The sequence below is a fragment of the Sturnus vulgaris genome, chromosome 31, assembly GCF_052056855.1.
Source record: "Sturnus vulgaris isolate bStuVul1 chromosome 31, bStuVul1.hap1, whole genome shotgun sequence".
Classification (NCBI taxonomy): Eukaryota; Metazoa; Chordata; class Aves; order Passeriformes; family Sturnidae; genus Sturnus; species Sturnus vulgaris.
Window position 1 is genome coordinate 3,769,012 of NC_142273.1, and position 20,092 is coordinate 3,789,103.

The 20,092-nt window shown below is 56.6% G+C and overlaps 3 protein-coding genes across 5 annotated transcripts; 2 read left to right on the top strand and 1 right to left on the bottom strand.

Annotated features, from left to right (window-relative positions):
* The first annotated feature begins 57 nt into the window (after nucleotides 1-57).
* PRUNE1 (prune exopolyphosphatase 1) lies at nucleotides 58-3,859 on the top strand. Its single transcript, XM_014891308.2, has 8 exons — nucleotides 58-564; nucleotides 1,618-1,722; nucleotides 1,809-2,014; nucleotides 2,193-2,377; nucleotides 2,468-2,626; nucleotides 2,720-2,814; nucleotides 2,904-3,062; nucleotides 3,170-3,859. Exons 1-8 carry the CDS (start codon nucleotides 526-528, stop codon nucleotides 3,488-3,490), a joined length of 1,269 nt encoding a protein of 422 aa, XP_014746794.1. The 5' UTR covers nucleotides 58-525; the 3' UTR covers nucleotides 3,491-3,859.
* A 431-nt stretch (nucleotides 3,860-4,290) lies between these two features.
* On the bottom strand, nucleotides 4,291-8,627 carry CDC42SE1 (CDC42 small effector 1). 3 transcript variants are annotated; one of them, XM_014891312.2, is made up of 5 exons: nucleotides 8,227-8,627; nucleotides 5,824-5,997; nucleotides 5,635-5,745; nucleotides 5,267-5,341; nucleotides 4,291-5,153 (listed from the first exon to the last, which is right to left on the bottom strand). In XM_014891312.2, the coding sequence occupies exons 2-4, from the start codon at nucleotides 5,875-5,877 to the stop codon at nucleotides 5,270-5,272; spliced, it is 237 nt and encodes a 78-aa protein (XP_014746798.1). In that variant the 5' UTR covers nucleotides 5,878-5,997; nucleotides 8,227-8,627; the 3' UTR covers nucleotides 4,291-5,153; nucleotides 5,267-5,269. The 3 variants fall into 3 exon arrangements, with proteins under 3 accessions (XP_014746798.1, XP_088010871.1, XP_088010870.1); XM_088154745.1 differs by lacking the exon at nucleotides 8,227-8,627 and adding an exon at nucleotides 7,571-7,627; XM_088154744.1 differs by lacking the exon at nucleotides 8,227-8,627 and adding an exon at nucleotides 6,585-6,718.
* Nucleotides 8,628-12,294: 3,667 nt separating this feature from the next.
* MLLT11 (MLLT11 transcription factor 7 cofactor) lies at nucleotides 12,295-14,042 on the top strand. The gene has a single exon (XM_088154693.1). It carries the CDS (start codon nucleotides 12,297-12,299, stop codon nucleotides 12,555-12,557), a length of 261 nt encoding a protein of 86 aa, XP_088010819.1. The 5' UTR covers nucleotides 12,295-12,296; the 3' UTR covers nucleotides 12,558-14,042.
* The last annotated feature ends 6,050 nt before the right edge of the window (nucleotides 14,043-20,092 follow it).

Below are 20,092 nucleotides of genomic sequence, written 5' to 3' on the forward strand. Positions count from 1 at the left end.
TTTGGGGTCCCCCCCCAGCCCCCCCCCAAACCCGCGGGGGATGCCGGGAACGGCCCCTCCCCCTCCCCAGCGGTCCCTGCGGCGCGGGGGGCGGGGCGGGCTGGGTTGTACTGGGCTGTACTGGGCTGTACTGGGACGTTCTGGGCTGTGCTGGGGTATTCTGGGGTGATATTGGGCTACAGTGGGGTTATTCCGGGGTGATATTAGGGTGATACTGGGCTGTACTGGGATATTCCGGGGTGATACTGGGCTGTACTGGGATATTCCGGGGTGATACTGGGCTGTACTGGGATATTCCAGGGTGATACTGGGCTGTACTGGGGTTATTCCGGAGTGATACTGGACTGTGCTGGGGTTATTCTGGGGTGATACTGGACTGTGCTGGGGTTATTCTGGGGTGTCCCGCGGTTGTACTGGGGTGCAATGGGTTATACTGGGCTGTACTGAGCCCTGCCCGGCCGTACTGGGTTGTACTGGGTCATACTGGGGTCATTCCGGCGGCTCGGGGCGTGGATCGGCGCCGTCATGGAGCGGTTCGTGGCGGGGAACCGGGCGGCTCTGCAGGTACGGGGGGCAGCGGGGGGCAATGGGATGGTCTGGGGTGTTGGGGGCAGGTGGGGATTGGGGTGCGCGAGCTCCCTGAATTGCAGGAATTGGGGTGCGGGGGGTGCAGGTGGGCTCGGGGACAGGTGAGAATTGGGGTGTACAGGAGCACCCCCATCTGAACTGCGAGAATTGGGGTGCGGGGGGCAGTGGGGTGGTCTGGGGTATTTGGGGCAGGTGGGGTTTGGGGTGTTCGGGAGCACCCCCATCTAAACTGCGAGAATTGGGGTGCGGGGGGTGCCCAGGAAGCAACGAGCAGGGAAATCGGGGTGCAGGGGGAGATGAGCCCCCCCATGGGCTGGGGTTCAGCAGGAGCAGGGGGGTCTGGGTGGGCCAGTAGCCCCAAGTGTGGTGCCCTGTCTGAGGTCACAGCCACACACCAGGGACACCCCAAAATGTTTCCCAGCCCCATCCGGTCCGGGATGCCTCTGGACCTGCCCTGGAGTTTGGGCTGCAGCTGCTGCTGGGTTTTTTATTTTTCCTCAGCTTCTACCAGAAATCAGCGAATCTGGGTTATGGCAGCAGAGAATTGTCCCAAAAATCAGGGCCTGGGGATGGGGCGGCTCCTGCGGGTGTGACAGGGAGAGTGACATGTTTTTCCTGCCTCTGCAGGCAAGCAAAAGAGGGTCAAACATCAAGTTTTGGGGTGACAACCATCTCCAAATGGGGGAATAAATTTCTAGAACAAATGGGTTAAAGCACTCAGTGCTCCCTGGCAGAGTCCCTGTCCTCATGGTGGCCGGGGGCTGATGTGATTTTTTCCTGGAGCCCTGACACACCTCACTTCACACACGTTCCCCAAACCAGGTTTTAGTTTCGGGTTTGGTTTTAGTTCGAGGTTTTAGGGCCAGATGTGGATCCCAGGGATGCCAGGAGCTGTCGGGAGGGTGGAATCCGTGGGTGACATCTGTGATGAGTGGGACAGTGACGGAGGGCAGGGCAGGGGAGCAGTTTGGGGGTTCTGGGAGGACGAGGCCGTGTCGCTGCTGTCTCTGATGCCTCCCGTCCCTACAGGATCACATCCGGCAGCACCAGGAGATCCACGTGGTGATGGGCAACGAGGCTTGTGACCTGGACTCCACCGTCTCAGCACTGGCCCTGGCTTATTTCCTGGCCCAGGTGAGGCTCGGCCACTTGCCCCGGGGGCCGGAGGTGGCCCGAGGGGGTCGCCTCACGGGTGTCACCCCCGCTCCCCCGGGCTGCAGAGCTCGCCGGCTCCCAGAGCCGCCTTCGTGCCGGTGCTGAACATCCCCCGCGCCGACTTCGCGCTGCGGACCGAGACGTCGTTCCTGCTGCGGGATCGGGGAATCCCGGCCGCCTCCCTCATCTTTCGGGATGAGATCGACCTGCGGGGGCTGCACCACGCTGGGCTGCTCTCCCTGACGCTGGTCGATCACCACGTGCTGCCCTGGTGAGCCAGAGGGGGTGGCACGTTGGGGACAGCCAGGGCCACCCAGCCAGAGCCTCGGTTGATTTTTGCCGCCCAGGGTGGGTGAAATGGATCCATGTGCGGGGTGTTTTTAGGGGAGAGAAGGAATGCAGGGGTTTCCCAGGCTCTGCCAGGAGTGACCCTTCCCGTTGCCCACCAGTGCCGACGCTGCCCTGGAAGAGGCCGTGGTGGAGGTCCTGGACCACCGGCCACTGGAGCGGGCCCGTGGTCCCCCGTGCCAGGTGACCGTGGAGCCGGTGGGCTCCTGTGCCACCCTGGTGACCGAGCGGATCCTGCAGGGCCCCCCGGGCGTGCTGGACAGAACCACGGCAGCGCTGCTGCACGGTGAGCACGGGGTGGGGGGTCCTGGCTGCCCCGGGGGACGGTGACAACAGTGACAACAGTGACAACAACACGGCCCCATGGTCCCCGCAGGCACCATCCTGCTGGACTGCATCAACCTGAGCCCGGCCGCGGGCAAGGTGACCCCCAGGGACGTGGCCTGCGTGTCCCTGCTCGAGGAGAGGTTCCCGGAGCTGCCGGCCCGTGACGCCGTGTTCGGAGCCCTGCAGGCGGCCAAGTTTGATGTCACAGGTGTGTGCGCCGGGGCAGCGGCACCCAGGTGTGTCCCCCCTCTCCTTGGGGACAGGAAGGTGCCCTGAGCCTCATCCCCCGGCCACCTCGCAGGGCTGACGACAGAGCAGATGCTGCGGAAGGACCTCAAAGTCATCTCCAATGACGAGGTGGTCGTTGCCATCAGTGGCGTCTTCGAGGACCTGGAAGTGAGACTTGGGGGTGAGGGGGAAACTGAGGCAGGGAGTGGCACGCTGGGGACATCACGGTGATGCCGAGAGCTCTCCCCTCTGCCCAGACGTTCCTGCTCCGGCCTGGCTTGCTGCAGGACCTGGAGGCTTTCTGCCAGGGCCGTGGCTACGCGGGGCTGGTGGCCATGACCGTGTACTTTAACGAGCGCCACGAGCCCACGAGGAAACTCGCGGTTTACAGCCAGCAGGAGCCACTCCGTGGCACGGTGAGTCAGGGTCGGGCACCTCCGGGCACTTTCCCAGTGTGATTTTCCCCAAAACCTCCTGTTTTTGGGTGTGCTGGGGAGGTCCCAACCCTGCTGTTCTCCCGCAGCTGTGCCGGGCACTGGAGGAGGCGACGACGCCGTCGCTGCTCCTGCAGCTGCTGCCGAGCCCCTGGGCCAGCGTGGCCGCCTATGCCCAGGGCAACGCCGTGGCCACTCGCAAGAAGGTGCTGCCCATCCTGCGGGCAGCGCTGGGGGGCCTGGGGGCTGCGGGGGGCCCCGAGGAAGAGGTGGTGCCCCCGCCCACCCCCATGAACAGCCTGGTGGAGGAGTGTCCCCTGGCACAGGCTGTGCCCCCGCTGTGTCCCCAGGATGTCCTGGAGCGGGTCAGCCGCATCGCCGTGGGGCAGCCCCCCGGCTCCCCGAAATAGCAGCGAGTGCCCCCGTGGCTTTTTGAGGTCTGGATGAGAAGTTGGGGTCCCTGAGCAGGCCCCGGTGGGGTGCCTGGGTCTGGGGGGCGTTGCAGCCACCTTTGTTAGAGCTCAAGCTCCTGGTTCTCCTCGTGGTTTGTCCCCCCCCAATGGCTCCCTCTTGCCCCAGAGGCCCCCAGGTGGGTTTTTGGGGATGCCATGGGCAGTAGTTGCACTCCGTTAATGAAGGCGTTGGGGTGGGGGAGTTAACGAGTTCTTGATGATTTTCCTTCCTTGGGGGCGGTGGGGGGCCCCAGAGGGTGGGTCTGGACATGCAACCGTCCAGGATTGTCGCTGTTTTTCCAAGGATTAAATTTCCCTTTTCTTCCAGTTTTGGCTCTTGGCTTTTATTCTGGGATGGGTCTGGTGCTGCCCTACTCGAGGTGGGGGTGCAATCCCCTCTACAGTGGGTGAGAGGAACATTTTGGGGTGTCCAAGGAGGGGGGTGTCAGTGCAGCCACGCTCCCGAGTCCAGCCCAGCCGGGAGGAGACTGCTTGTGCCATAAAAAGTTGTGGCCTGCTGTGAGTTATCAGTGGGCTCAGCTTTTCCCAGTGGATTTGGCTGCTCCAGGAGCAGAGGAGGGAGCGAGGAGCTTGAGGCAGGTTGTGCACCCACCCCTTGGGCCAGCACAAGGCATTTATTTCAAGGGTGGAATGTTTTTCCCAAAAACCCTGACCCGAGCACGACACGGGGCTGGAAAAGCCCAGCTCCCACCGGAGCATCCCTGGAGCACAGGGGAGAGGCTCTGTCACCCAGCACGTGCTATTTAATATTTAATCCTGGCGCTAATTAAACTATGTACACCCGCGCCTGAATTCCGGAGCCCTTCTGGGGTCAGGCCCTGTCTGGGGCCGGGGACGATCCCGGGTGGAGGGGACCCCACCACGGTCCTGCCCGAGGCTGCTCAGGTGGGTTTTGGAGCTTAAAAATAGGAAGATATCCTAAAAAAGAGGAGGGAGGTGGGAGTTTGGCGGCGGTGGGAATGCCAGCTGGAGGCACTGTGGGCTCGGTGGCGCCGAGACACCCGAGCACTGGGGTTTGATCCTGGTTTGGCACCGAAGCATCGGGGTTCAATCCCCGTTTTGCTCCAAAGAATTAGGGTTTAATCCCACTTTGACATCGAATCCTGGTTTGACACCAGAACATCTTGGGTTTAATTCTGGTTTGGCACCAGAATTATCAGGGTTTAATCCTGGTTTTGTTCCTCTGTGATGTTCTGGGAGGCACCAAATCTGCCTCTGCACCATGACTGATTCCCTGGGGAAACTGAGGCACCACCATGCAGCCCATGGGAGACACGGGAGTGGAAAAAGGGAGATCTGGGAGGATTTGGCACACGTGGGCTGCTCCTGGCAGCTCCTGGCACGTTTCAGGGGGATGGCTGCGTCCTTTGCAGGCAGGGCAGGGGATGGGGGCTGCTGTCCCCGCTCCCTCCCCATGTCACCGGCCAGTGCCTCCGGGAAGGAGGGATTTTCCAGAGGGACAATGACCCAAAGTCACCGGGAGCTGGGTGAGGATGGTGCTGCATAAATACCGCGGGGTTCAAGCTCGAGGTCAGCTTCTCCTCCAGCGGGGGGGGGGGGGGATCAGGCAGTTCAAGTTTGGGCTGAAAAAGCCAGGAATCTGCAAAATCCAAGAGCAGGGGTTATGGTAGTGCCCAAGTGGTGGCTCAGAGGGAGTTCCCCAGAGGTGGTGGCTCTGAGGGGGTGCTGGGGGGGCCATGGGTTGCTACTCACACGCTACAACACACGGGAGTTGCTCCACTGTCGCTCCCGGCCGCCCTTGGACCTCATCTCCTGGACAGCACCAGTCTGCAGAGAGCACCTGTCACCCACCTGTGCCACCCCCTCGGCCAGCCAGGAGACCCCCTGGCTCCCCAAAAACAACACCCAGCACCCCAAAACAACACCCAGCACCCCAAAACAACACACACCACCCAACCCTGAGACCCAGCATCCCTAAACCCAATACCCATCGCCCAACTGTGAGACTCTACCACCCCAAAAACCAACACCTACCACCCCAAAAACACCACCTGCCACCCAACCCTGAGACCCAACACCCCAACCCCGAGCCCCCCAGCCCCCCCAGAGCGTGGGGGTACCATGGGCAGCCCCTCTCCTGCAGCCATGTCTCCGGAGCCGATGTGTGTCAGGTGGACGAAGTTCATGGGCTCCCCGATCATGGAGCGGTCGATCCGTCTCCTCCTCTTCTTCTGCAAGGGGATGAAGGCCATGAGCCCCCCCGCTGACCCCACGGCCCTCCCCGAAATGGCTGCACTGGAGGTACTCACGGGCTGGGGCTTCTCCACGACGCAGCAGCCCAGCTTGTGCCAGAAGTCGCTCATGCTGGCGGTGGTGGCAGCAGCCACTGTCCCCCCGTGCTGGCACAGCTGCCGGGACCCTGTGCAGGGTCACTCCATGGGGACACCTGGGCGGGGTGGCACAGTGTGGACAGGAGCAGCTGGCTGTGAGGGGGAAAGGAGGGTGATGCTTCCAGGCCTGAGCTCCCCAAATCAATGCTAAAACAACTTCACATCAACCAGCAAAAGCCAGACATGCCCAGCAGACCCCTGAGGTCACACACAGAGCACCCAAGGGGACACCTGTCACTGCAAGGAGATCCCCAGGGATCAGACAGAGAAGCACCAGGGACTCTGGACATCACAGAGACCCCAGAGTTGTCCCCATGGCCAGGACTGGATCGGGCCCCCCCACCCCAGGGCAGGACACAGCTGAAGGATGCTGCGGCAGGATGGGGGGGATGGAGGCAGCTATGGCAAATCCCAACTCCCTGAGCCAGGCAGCTAAAAATATCCTGGCCCTTCCGAAAAGGGGCCGGAGGTTGAGCTCTTCCGCTCCAGCTTTTGAAGAGCAGACGGGGGAGAAATAAACAGGGACTGGTGGGATTTTGTCCCAAACTCCCACGGTACTGCCTGGGGTAGGCAAGGGGGTGTAGAAAGGGGGGTTCACCCCCAAAATGGGGCTTCCCCTCATGGTAAGGAGCGATAACGCCTTTGCCGCAAAAGCTCCGGGTGTCACGGAGGGAACTCACCCGCCCACGAGGGGCCGTGGGCTGAGCACAGCCCTGTGTCAGCCACGGGAGAGCCCCCACGCCGGTGGCATGGCCCAGCCGAGCCCCGGCACGGCCGCTGGGTGCCGGACCCACCGTTCCCGGCAAGCAGGAAAAGTTCCTTCCTCTGCCCCTGCTGCGGTGACGCCGGATGGGCCAAAGTCCGGCCCGCGCTTCCTGCTCCCGGCCGGGAGGAGAGGGGCAGCCCCCCAGAACGGGGGATCCGAGCCCAGCCTCGGCACGGCCCCATCCACAGCCCAGCCAGGGTCTCCGGCCAGGGTCCGCCCCCAAGGACCCCATGGAATGACCCCACACCCGGGCATTGCCGTGGCACCGGGAATGGTGGGTGCCCACAGTGCCAGCCTGGCACAACCAGGGGAGCCCCCGCGCCCCCCGTCCCCCAGGAATTCATCCATCCCTTCCTGCAGCTGAGAACGGGCAGGTGCTGACACGTCCCGGTTGGCGCACACCTGGCCCGTGCCCCGGCACCCCCTGCCGAACCCGGCCTCTCCCCCCCCGGGCTGCGGGACACACGAGGAGGGGGGCTGCCTTTCCTTCCCAGCCGGAATTCCTTAGGAAACACGGCTGGTTTCCTTAGGAAACGCGGTTAGGAAACGCGGGGATCCCAGCCCAGCGGCAGGGCCTTGCTGGGGAGGAACCCCCCCAAACTCGGCACTGAAACACTCCCGGGGCGCTGCAGGAGCCTCCGTGGGAGCCCCGGGAGCCACCAGGGACTCCCTGCGGGAACCTCCGGGGGTTCGCCCGGCCGCGACCCCTCCGGCCCCCAAATCCCCTCCGGCACCCGCCAGGGCCTCACGTCCTCGCAGAGGGCGACGGCGGGGCCGGCTCCGGCTGCTGCCCCGGTTCCGGGCGGTTCTTGTCGGGTCCCGCGGTCTGGGGAGGGTCTCACGGCCCCCGCAGCCCTCCCAGCCCACCCCTGCCATGAGCTGTGTCCGGGCTCAGCCCACCTGGTGGCCCCGGGCAGGGCGGCTTCGGGCCCGGCCCGTGCCGGCACAGGCAAAATGACTTCCCGGTTGGGAAAGCACCGCTGGGCTCTGCGTCACCGGCGGGCTCCGGGCAGGGGGGGTCCGCTCCGAGCCCCCCGGCACTGCGGGTCACCCACTGCCAGGACACCCGCTGGGCTGTCCCGAAGCTCGGAGAGTGTGGGGACACGGGTGCACGGGGTGGGGTTGCTGGGGTGGCCCGGCTGCGGGCCCGGGACCCCGGGATGAAGGGGTGAACTTCCTTTGGTGGGACGGTCCCCGCTGCGACCCCCGGGGCAGCGGCTGCCGACACGGCGGGGACTCGCGGGGCTCCGTGGAGTTGGGGGTGCCAGCAGGGTTCGGGACCCCGGGGGTCCTGGCAGGCCCAGGGAGGTCCCGGTATGTTCGATGGGACCCGGCAGGCCTTGGGATCCCGGTGGTCCCGGTGGGGCTGGGGAGATCCCGGGAGGACTCCCCGGTTGCAGCAGCGAGCTGCAAGGGGGCTCGTCCCGCCGCCCCGCTGCCGTTCCGGGGCCGATCTCGGTGCCCTCTCCGCCTTCCTACGGCGGTTCCGGGGGCCCTTCCGCGGAGTCGCACCCCGCGGAGGGCGCCGGTTCCCGTCCCGGTGGCGGCCCCATTACCTGTCCCTGCGCGGGAGCGGGTCCCGGTACCGGTGTCCGGTTCGCAGCCTCAGGCGTGGTTCGGAAGTCCAGGTCCCGGTCCCGGTCCCGGTGTCTGGCTCGCAGCGGCCCCAAGCGTGGCCCTAAGTGCAGGTCCCGACCCCTGTGCGAGTCCCGGTCCGGGTCCCGGTGCTGGTCCCGCCGCCCCGCTCGCAGCTCAAGGCGTGCCTGGGGGGTTCTGGTCCCGGTGCGGGTTCCGGTGGCGGTACCCCGCTCTCAGCGCGGGCGTGGCCGGGAGGCGCCGGCGGCGGTGCGGGTGGCGGTGCCGGTGCCGGTGCCCCGCTCGCAGCCCCAGGCGTGGCCCGGTGCGGACGCGGCGCAGCTCCCGCCGCCCGGCGCGGCTCGGCCCGGCCCGGCCCGGCACAGCGCCCTCCGCGGGCCCCGCCGGCACTGCAGGCTCCGGGGCCCGGGAGGAATGGGGGGGCTCGGTAGGAATGGGGGTGGTCCCGTTAGGAATGAGGGGCTCGCGTCCCGGGAGGAATGGGGGGACCCAGGGTCCCAGAAGGTTCTTGAGGTCCTGTAAAGGCTGGGGGTCCCCAGCTGGGAGTGGAGGGGTTGAGGTTTCCAGGAGCGCTGGGGGAATCCCAGGGGACCAGGGAGGGCTGGGGGTCCCCAGCAAGTCCCGGTCATGGTCGCATTTGCCCCCGAGCCTTGTGCCCGCTTTTTCCATGGATTCACCAGAGCCCGAGGGGCACCCAAAGGCGTGGGAACCCCCGGACCGCCCTGCAGCCGGTGCTGAGTGGTTTCACCATTTCCAGCTCCGTGCCCTTCCGCTTGCACAACATCTGGTGGGCTGGTGCCACCACCACGGTCCTGTCATTGCCACTGCCACCATCCTGCCACCACCACCACGGTCCTGTCATTGCCACTGCCACCATCCTGCCGCCACCGCCACCACCACGGTCCTGCCACAGCTGCTGGCACCATCCCGCAGCTCCAGCCACTGGCCAAACTGGACTGTGACTTTCTGGGGTGTCCCCTCCTGTAGGACACCCTGTATGAGCCCCAGAGTGTCCCTTCCTGCATCAGCCCCCAAATCCCAACCATCCCCACTGCTCCCACTCCAGAAATCCTGAACAAGGCAGCACTGTCCCCACTCAGTCGGGTCTGTATCCCACGCCTGTCCCCAGCCATCGGGTGGCCCTGGCTGATAATACCCAAGTGTTTGCGACCTCAGCTGAAGAGCGTTGGGGTTTTTTTTGTTTTGTTTTTTTGGGTTTTTTTTGGTGTTTGTGCTGCCAGAGGACGTTGTCCCCCTTGCAGCCCTCCCGAAACTGTAGAGCCCAGAGCAGTGCCCTCATTGCCACATCTCCTTGGGGGTTCACAGAGAGGGACATCACAGTCTTTGCACTGTCACGCACGAGCAAGTGACCCCCAAGAGCAAGGTGACAGGTGACATCCAGCCTCTTAGGGAGCCAAACTGCACCCCACGGCCTGGGGGACCCCCAGAAACACAGCAGCTCAGCCCCTAGGAGGGATCAGCATCCTCCAAAGGGCTCCCAGCTGGAATTTTCCCTGAGGGGCTGAGCTGAGACCAAGGGTCTATTTTGGAGCAGGAACATGGGATCTTCTTTGCCCATGACAGCAGCGGGAGGAGGAGGAGGAGGAGGAGGAGGAGGAGAAGGAGGAGGAGGAAGAGGATGAGAAGGCAGAAATAATCTGGATGAAAGCCGAGCACTGGCAGAACTGCTTGGCACCATCAGAAATGAGCTGCACGCAGGGAACAGGGAGGAAAAGGGAGGAAAAAAAAACAACCCTAAAGCACCAAAAGAATGTTGATCTCAGGCAAAGTCCAGGGAGAGGAGGGCAAGGGCTGCCCTCAGCCTCTCAGGTGTGTGAATTTGGCCCATGCCACCCAAAAATGCTGTTTGGGGTCTCAGTGGTGCTGGGGCAGGGAGATCCCCTGGTCTGAGGGGTTTTCTTTGCTGCCCCCCAACACCCAGCTGGGGGTGAAGGTGGGGTGTGAGCTGCCCTCACCCTGGCTGAAGCCCCCTCAGCCCTGGCAGTGATGCCAGTTTTGGGTGTCTCCTATTTCTAAAAGCTGGGATATTTTTGCCGTGTGACCTTAGGACCAAAGACCCTTAGCTTCAGATTAAAAAAAAAAAAAACCAACAACACATTTTTTTGGTTTTTTAAAGCCAAATTTCCCTGTGTTTGACCTGCACAGTGCTCTCCCAAGGTTTAGGGGTACCACAGCACCCCATATCATCACATGCAGATAAAATAAGTATTTCCCAGCTCCTTGCAGACTGAAAATACCCCGTTATTCGCCTCAACACGGAGCTGAAGGCTTCGGGAGTGACCGGGGAAATTGCTGGAGGTTTAATTTATCCTCATCTTGAGGGTCCAGCGCGCAGGATCCCCCCACCCCCCTCCCCGCGCCTCCGCCCCTGCCCTCCTCCCCCTCCCTGGCGCGGGTGGGAGCCGCTGACTCATCTGCCACCACCACCACCACCACCATCATCATCATCATCATCATCCTCCCCCCACGAGGAAGGGCAGCTCGAGGGGCTGCATTGCAGACCCAGCCGAGGCAGCAGACAAAAGCGACGCTGCAGCTCCGGCGGCTCCCGGCACAAAGCGCCGAGCTCCTCACTCCCCTCCGCAGGTAAGGGATGCGAGCCGCCAGGATGCTCTGCCGGAGGATGCTCGTTATTCGGGAGAGGATTTGGGTGGAAGGAGGGTGTTGGGAGTTTCTTTTTCAAGGGGGGGATTATGTGGATAAAGGTGGTTTTGCTTCCATGGGATGAGCAGACCACGCTGATCCCGTGGGAAATGCTTTTTTTTTTTAGGAGTGACACGCGACACAAGAGGGGTTTTCCCCCACGTTCATTCCCTTTTACTGGATATTTGATTATTTTACTTGTCACTAAACTCTCTTTCCCCCTCTCTTGTCACTAAACTCCCATTTTTCACCCTTTGAAGCTTAAAAATCCCTGTCCGCAGCACCCATCACCATTAATAATTCTCTGCTGTGGTGCTGCAAAAAACTCACAGATAAATCCTTAGAGATGGACCCCCAGGGATAAATTCCCGGGAAAGACACTATTTTAAAGTCCTGTGGCTCGGTTTACTGGGAGGAGGTGACACAGGAGCCTTTCATAGCCTCTGAGTGACATCCAGAACCTTAAATTTAGCAGCTGATCAACCCTCACGGCACAGACATAGGGCACGATCTCCAAAGAATACCTGAATCATCCTGGGGAATTCTGATTTCCGAGGTTTTAAGACGGGGAATCAGCAGGAAAATGAGGATGTTTTGGGTTAGTGTGCTTTTTCCCCACCTCCGATGCCAGTCGAGGAGGTGAATGACATAACCCTGCCGGGCAGTGACTCAGCTCCTGCCGCGGGAGAAGCTGATCCACGTCTTGTCCTGCTCTCTGCCCGTTTTTGGTGGCCCGGGGTGGGGCTGCAGAGGGAATTCTGCAGCAGGGATGGGTGGGGTGTGGTGGGAATGCCGGGCGAGGCTCCTTCCAGCCCTTTCTAGAGGGAGGGAGGGAGGGGTGGGGTGGGATAAGGGGGAAGGGGCTGCACAAGGACCCCCCTCCCCTCCATGCCCACTCCGTAGGGATTCGGCACAGGGAAGGGTGTGGGAAAAGAGTTCATTTGGGTGCTGCTTTTTTTTTTTTTTTTGGATGGTGCTGGCAGGATGGATTTGGGGAGGAGCAGTTGGGAAGGGGAACAATCCTCACCCTGCCCTCCCCTGCCACGCTGCTTGCATGGGGAAACCGAGGGTGACAAAATCCCTTGGATTTGTAATCCCTCCAAATCCCCGTGCAGAGAAGGGCTGTGCCCAAGGCTGTGGATAAAACTCTGGCAGAGCTCGAGCCTGCAGTTAGACCCAGCCTAGATTCAAACCTCCACGACCCCACGCTCCCCTACACCATCAACTCCTTTTTGGGGATTATCCTATGGGATGGGGGCCAACACGGCAACACCTGAGATTTCTGCCAACTTTGGGGCAACTCCCGAGCCTCTGGTAGAACTTTTCTCTTCCTCTTCTTTCCCCTCACGCCCTCCACAGCCTGAAAATGCTGGACACCATCAGCAGCCAGTACGACTCCTTCATCTACTGGAGGATGCCGATCCCACGGCTGGACATGGCCGAGCTGGAGGGGCTGGGGCTCGCAGACATGGCCCTCTACAAGCCCAAGGCAGGGCTGGGCAAGCTCGGGGACCGGGACAGCCAGGACCTCTCCCAGGATGAGGACAGCCTGCTGCAGTTCAACAGCTTTAACTTCTGGCGAGCTCCCATTGCCAGCATCAGCTCCTTCGATTTCGATTTAATTTGAAGCCCTTCCTGCCCCTCCTCACCTCCCCCTGCTCTCTCTCTTCCCGCCAGGCATGCCAGGATTTGGTTTTGTTGTCAGTTTTGGAGGCTGTTGGGTTGGGTTTTTTTTTTTTTTATTTTTATTTTTGGTTTCTGGTCAGTTTTGCCATCGCTAATTCGCTCAGCAGTTCACCATGACCTTGACGGTGACGGGCTCCCCAAAAATCTCCAAACCCTTCCCCACCCTCTCCCCTTTTTCCTCCTGGAATCACAACGGTGCAAGTGAGGGGGCAACAGCACCAGGGGCAAACAGGAGGGGAGGGGGCAGAAATAACCCCCCCCCATTGCCCCTCTCCCTTTCCAGAGGGTTTGGGAGGTGCCACCCCTCCGTGCCAGCGTGACCATGGCTGTCCCCACCCTGGGTGACAATTCCTCAGCTCATTTCTCGTGTGCTTTTTTTTTAAGAAACTCATTTGTGCAAACAGGGCGCTGGAGGAGCAATGGGAATCGCTCTCGTTTTGGAGAAAGCATCGATCCTCTGCCCTCCCCTGGCCCAGTTTCTCAAAAATCCTCTTTGTCCCTTCACCTTCCCCTCGGGAATGCAAGGTGGAAGAGGCAGGGATGTGCCCAAGAGATCAGCACAAATTTTCCTTGAGAAAAATAATCACTTTGAGCCTTGTGGTATGAGCCCAAGCAGAAAAAAAACGATATCCAGGAGGGTAAATAGACATGGAAATGTTCTCACCTTGCTTGGTGGGGTCAAGGTTGGGTGTTTACTGCCCCAAATTTGATTTTTTCATCCTTCTTTTATGCCCCACGAGGTTTATTCTCGGTCTGGAACAGACGCTGGGTACATCGTGGGGGTCTGGAAGGGTGATGGGGCAGAGCTGAAAGATGGAGAATTTAGTTTGATCTAACCCCCAAATGAAAATACTTCAGGTTTTCCACCCACTTAATCGATCCCTTTAAAAACAACAACAAACAATGCTGCATTCATTCAAGTGGAAGCCTTGAGTTTTCTCCGGGGAGATTTTCACCTGCTGAGGTTTATTTCTGAGCATCATTTCAAAATGGAGGGGGGGAAAAAACCCAACCTGGAATAATTTTTGGCTTTTAAACAGGTTTTTGCGCTCCCTAAGATTGTTTTCTGGGATTGGTTTGCCTTCTTGAATGTGCTTTTTTTTGGGTTTGATTGGGATTAAGTGATGTGGAGCATCCCAAAATCATCCTGAGAGTTGGGGGTATGTGGCTGGGGGCAGGCTGAGGCAGCACTTAAAAGGTGCCAGAAATAGGCAAAAATCAGAAAAATCTGCATTCTGCTGTGAAAATCGGATGCAGCTCTCCTGTAAGCTCCAGAAATAATCAAGTGTGCTGATTTTGAACCATCTGTGTAAAACAAGAGGTGAAAAATGTAAACTCTCCTCTGCAGAGCTGTTTGTGTCCTTGGCTATGAAAACCTGCAGAAGTATTTATTATGAAACTTTAAATAAAATCAGTTAAAAACATACACATTCCTGTGGACATGTAGGCTGACATCGAGTTCTTTGGCATTAAAAATGTCTCAAATCTCTTTTTGGTGAGCTAAGAACTCACCCCTATGTCTTTGCACATACTGTGGAAGACTTAAGCATGGAAAAACTAAGCCTAAAGGATTATTATAAGCACATTAAAGATATTATTTACACTTCAGCTTTTCCAAGCCCCACAGGGAATAAAGAGGTCCCAGAGCTCCAATTTTACCTCAAAAAAGAGCATTTTGGGCAAGCGAGAGGCACCCAAGGGGATAACACACCTTGGAGAGGGGGGTTCGGCAGCCTGAGGGGAGCTAAATCATGGACTGGAAGGCACTCAGAGAGGATATGTATGTTCAAACTACTGAGATACACACATATAAACAGAGATATACTTCCTAACCCTACATTACAAAGTTCCAAGAGACATCAAAAGCACACCACCTCACTGAGGCGACGCCGCCATTTTGTACTTGGCGCAAAAACGCCTCTGCCGGATCTACTTCCAGGGAGCCGTCACGGCGATTCGGTTCTACCGATTAATATCCTTCCGCCGGGGGAAAGCACTCCCTGCCAGGCTCGAAACGGCCCCAGGGCGGGGAGAACGGCGGAGAAAAGAAGGAGAAATTCCCAAATTCCCTACAGTTCCCGCTGCGGCAGAGCGGGAGCGGGACCAGCCCCATCTTGCCCCGCCGCCTCGGCGGACTCTTTTGTTGCAGTCCAATATCCTTCCGCCGCCTGGCGGGCTCGCTGCCGGGGCCGCCATTTTGTGAGGCAGCGGCGGGAGGGGCCGAGTGCCGTGAGGGGCCGGGCCCATGAGGGGCTTGGGGGAGCACCGTGAGGGGAAGGGCTGTAGATCTTGGGGGTCTGAGGAAGGAGAGCCCCTGTGAGGCGCTCAGGAGACTCCCAGTGAGGGAGTGGGCTAGGCGACCCTCTGAAAGGGGCAATCATGGGGGTCTGAGGATGAGGAGCAGCCGTGAGGGGTTCAGAGGACTCCCAATGAGGGAGGGGGCTGGAGGAGCCTCTGAGAGGGGCGATCTTGGGGGTCTGAGGAGGGGGGACCCTCGTGTGGTGTACGCTCACCTAGAGAACAAATCCCGTTACACACATTCCACCTCGCCCTTCATTCTTACACTGGGGCAAGGTCTCAATCTCTTCAGCAAACGCCAAAACCACCTCAGGTAAGGTCCGAAGGGACCTCGAGTGTGAAAACTTTGGGATAACAAACCCTAGGATTGCTCTCCAGTAGAGGGCAGATGGGTATTTAGGAAAGGAAAAGTGCTGAAATGTGGCCAAACACGCCCAAGTGCTGCTTCCTGCCCCGGAATGTTTTCAGCAGGCGAGGTGAGGGGAGGAGGATCCCAGCACTGGTGTAAATAAATAAAGGTGCTTCCAGTGTCAGTGGCTGCTGGCCGTGGGCCTGCTCCAGGCCTGGAGAAAATGGATTTGGCTGATTGCAATAGAGGAATAATGAGAATTCCTACCTGTGCCAAATCCTGAGAATGGAACCGTTTGCTTTGCTCTTTTACTGCCAGTGCTGTTTTGCTTCGTGTCAACATTGAGTAAGCAAATTCCTGGGTGAACAGGTCTAAGGGATGTGTAGATTACTCCTTATTTATTCTATCCCATGTTAGATAGAAATAAATAGATTTCCCGTTGTTTCTTGAGCCTTATTCTGTCAGGGAAAACTCAACTTGATTTGGTTCTAGGAGCAATTTCTTTTTGAGTAATCCCAATTTTTCTAATAACTCATCAAGTGAGTTTTGTGTATTTGGGAAAACCCAAACTGTTGTTTCTCTGCAGTCTTGAGGCTACTGAGAAGTTTTGGGAAGCTTTTTGGCCTCACCCTGCAAGAACTTGTGCATGTGAGTAGTTCTTTGGTGAAGTGGGGCTGTTCACGTTGTGTGAATGTTTGCTTAGCAATCAGAGAGAACTTTTGGAATCCCAGATCCTGACATTCCCACCCAGACCTCTCTGCCTGTGCCACAGCAGCACCCCCAGCCCTGCTCTCAAAGCTTTCACAGCCTAGAAGCTCTGAAAATCCCTAATTTAAAGGAGGGAAAAAAAAAAAAAAAAAAAGGTCCAAAGTGTTCCTGGCACAGACCTTCAGTTGAGGATATTCCCACGAGATGGCATCAGCAACCACTTTAATTTTGACCAAAAAATCATCTAATTTAACACTTCCAGAGAAAGATTTTTCTCGTCTCTCTTCTGTTTTTAAGTGGGAATGAGAATCTTTAGCTAGGCTGGGGGAATCTGGTTGCAGGGTGCTGAAAACTCCAGGCTTGGGCTGTTTTCACCTGCCAACCCAAGTATTCCATGAAACAAACCTGATAAACTTGCTGAATCCAGTAAAAGAAAGAGAGAAAGAAAACAGGTTGGAAGGGTTAAATGAGAAGAACTTTAGGTGAACTTCCCTCTGTGTGCCTATAATCTGTTGATCTACGCCAGTGCTGAGGAACAGGATCTCTTTTTTTCCCTTTTAAAGAGGAATTGTGGGGTCTCTGCACTGAGCTTGCGCCCATTTAGGTAATTTCCTGTCCCATTCTTACAGAGTCTGCATTGAATAGCAGCTCCTACGGTCAATTGCAGGAAGAAACATTGTTTTTTTGGGGGCTGAGAAGCCTTGTTTATCTCATTTCAGTCAATATCCCACTGCAGTGAGCATGCTTTTTGGGTGATTTATCGATTTAATCCCAGTTCAAACTTAATTAAACAAACAGTGATGAATACCAATAGAAATAACTTAATTCTTATTAAATTTTAAATGAACCACCGTGTCTGATGTTGCCATATGCAGCCCTTGATGTGCTTTAACAGTTATTTAAAAAATAAATAATAAAAATGGAAACCCACTGCTGCAGAAATGGATTGCCTGTAACGTTCAAACCTGGATAAATAGTTCAGAGTGAAATTGTCTCAAATGTTTCCTGTCCCCATGTTGAGGCTCTGATAACTCCTTCTTACAGAAAGGTTTGCGTTGTTTTTTTTTTTAAATCATCCTTTGTGCTGTTTGACCTTTAATTAACTTTGGATTTAGGAATTTGATAAAGTGGAAGTTTATCTAATCCCCTCACTTCTCAATTCCGTTCTCTTCCCCAAAGCTAAGCATTTTTTTTTTTTTTTCCCTAGAGTCTAGAGACAAGTAATTTAAATTCTTGAAGCTGCTGGTGCCACAGCACTGATTCCTTGACCCGTGGTGCTCGAGTGTTTTCCTCTCTGGCACCCAGCACAGGTCAGGTCCCAGTTTCCTGCACTGGGAGCAGGATGCAGCCAAGGGAAGGGGCAGGGAAGGAAGCTTTGCAGAGCCAGGGCTGCTGAACTGCTGCCTCCACTTCCAGGGCTTTCCATTTGCGTGCTGGTCCTTAGTAATGTGCACAAAATAAAATTATTAAGGCTGGAAAAGACCTCCAAGATCATCAATCCGGCCTTCAAGTGGACTTGGTGAACTTGGAGGTTTGTTTGAACCTTCCAGCTACGCTGGGTTTACCCTGAAAACTTTGTTTTGCTGAGCTGTAGTGGTGTTATTTTCCATCTCCTGCTAAAACCTACTGTATTCCCACATTGTTTTCCCTAATCCCAGGAGTCTCAAGCCACACACTCGAGCCTTTCCCCTCCAGTTTCTATTCAAGGAAGAGAGAAGGAAACCCTGGCTCTTTTCTCTGGTGTTTGCTTTCATTCCCGAGGTAAGAGGGAGGAAGTGGTGGAAGCAGAGGCTGTGGATTGTGCCACCCCCAGTGCCATTGTCCCCAGGGCCATTGTCCCCCACCTCCAGGGTGGGCAGGGAGGTGAGGAGCAAGCAGCAGGGTTCAATCCCAAAAGGAAAAGGTTCCAGCTTTTCCTGTGGAGCTCCCACACTCTGAGTGTCCGTGGGGCTCCCGCCGGTGCCACTTCAACCACGCTGGAATATTTTGGGTTTTTCCTGGAAACCCAAGGCCCTCAGGACAAGAAATGCCAAGTTGGCCGTTGTGTCTTTGGCAGACACTGTTCCTTTATCCTGTGGGGAACGTCCCAGTCTGGGAGTAAATAATCCAGCTGGTGATTTACAAACTCCAACCTATTCTTCCATCATTTATCTCAAACTCGTTGCCGTGCTGTTAATATCATCCTCAGCCCACCTTGTCCTGCCATTAAACCACCCGGGGCACTGTAATCTCGTTATTTTATGAGACAGATACAAATGGTGCTCAGTAAAGCAGGGCACAGCTCCAGAGCTCTGTTTTGTTTCCTCAAGGGATGTCATTCCCCAGCCTTGCCTACTACCGCCAATTCTTGCAGCGTGTCCCAGGGATACTCGATTATTTGGATTAACTTCGGGGCAGGAAAAGAGGATTAGGAAGCAGAGCCGCTCTTTAATGCGTGCACAGAGACGGGTTACATCAGTTCTGTCTGTTTACAGACTTGCCCTGCTGAAAAACAATTTTCTAAAGCTGTTAATTATTCTGAATTATTTGCCAAATTACTACAAATCATTCCTGGCTTGGGACCCACCAGGAAGACAAAGGGGGAACTGTTTAGGTGGCGCTACCTTCAGTCACTCACATGAGCTTTCTCCTCTCTGCTTGGCCAAATTCTGCCTTCCCAAAGCAAAAACTCATGTTTACAGATTTAAAATATTTATTCTCTGGAAATTTGCAGCTCTTGAATGTGTTTGGGATCTTGGAGACAGGAATTATCCAGGAGAGCTTTCTATTCCTCTCCTTCACCCTGTCTGGGCTGGAAGTCCCATTCCTGAGTTATCAAAATTACACTTTATTTTTTTTTTCAAGGTGAAAATTTTTGACTTTGGATTCTCTCAGCCCCATTGGGGTGAAACACTCGGGTATTTCAGACTTGGAATTGTCTCCTCCTAAGAGGAGAACAAAGAGTGGATGACTCCAAGGAGCACAGGGTGGATTCTCCTGGCCTGAACCTGACCATGCTCCGGGCTCTGCCAAAGCCCCTCAGAGCAGAGCTGAGCCCGGGGGTCTCTCTGGGACACACCTGGAGCTCAGGGGTTTCACTGGGATGATTTGGGATTCCCAGTCCAGGTCTCAGCAACAAAGCAGGAATGGCTCCTCATCCCTCTTTCAGGAGGAAAAATGTTCTTCTCATTTCTCTCCCAACTTTTCATCACTGGCAACTCTTTTATTTTCTTTGCACCTGGTTCCACCTCCTTCCAACCTTTGAAATCCATGCAGGTGGGATCTCACCTACCTTCCCACATTTCCCTACGTGCTGTGGGATCACCTCCTAATCCTGGAATTTGCAAAGGAAAATTGCTCCTTTTTCCTCTCTTTTTGGTGAAATCCAGGGCTGAGAGCTGCCCCCTCCAGCCTCCACTTCCTGCCGTGCCAAAAAATGCTTTGAAGCCTTGACCTGCAGAGATCCAAAGCTTCTCCACAAAATTCCCCCTCAGACATCCCAGGCTTATTCTGGGATGTCAATACCTGCATTGTTGGGAATGGGAAGAAATCCCACTGTGCCAAAGCAGCTGGATTAGTGCTGAGCTGCCTGGGAATTCCAGCCTGAACACAGGCCTTGTGCAAGCACCTGCAAATCCCAGCGACCAGACCTGGAATGGCAACAAAAATATTCTCTTGGCGTGTTGCTTTAAACATTTGCAGAGGTGTGGAAGGGATTTTTTTCCCTTTTATCCATGATTTTCTTCTTCCAAAGTTGTTTGATTTTTGGATTGAGGCAACGTTGAATGTTTGTCACGTGGAGCATTTCAAGCTCTCAGGGAAAACCATCCTTCACCTGTTTGTTTCAGGAAGAATTTGAGGGGGTTTTTCATCAGAACACCCAAAATAAAGAATTTCTTGGTTTTACAATATTTATGCAAATATTCTACTTCCCACACTGGCCAGTGATGTAAACTGGTGGCACATGGAAATCCAGACATGACAGCCTGGGAGTCTGGTTGTCTTTGGAGATACAAATGTCACTTTTTAAAACTAAAATTTCTATTTTTAAAGAACTAAAACCTTTTTTAACACGCAGCTGATCTGTATTGTGCCTTCCCCGCTGCCACCCTCAGTTATTGCCATCCTTCTCCCCAAAACAG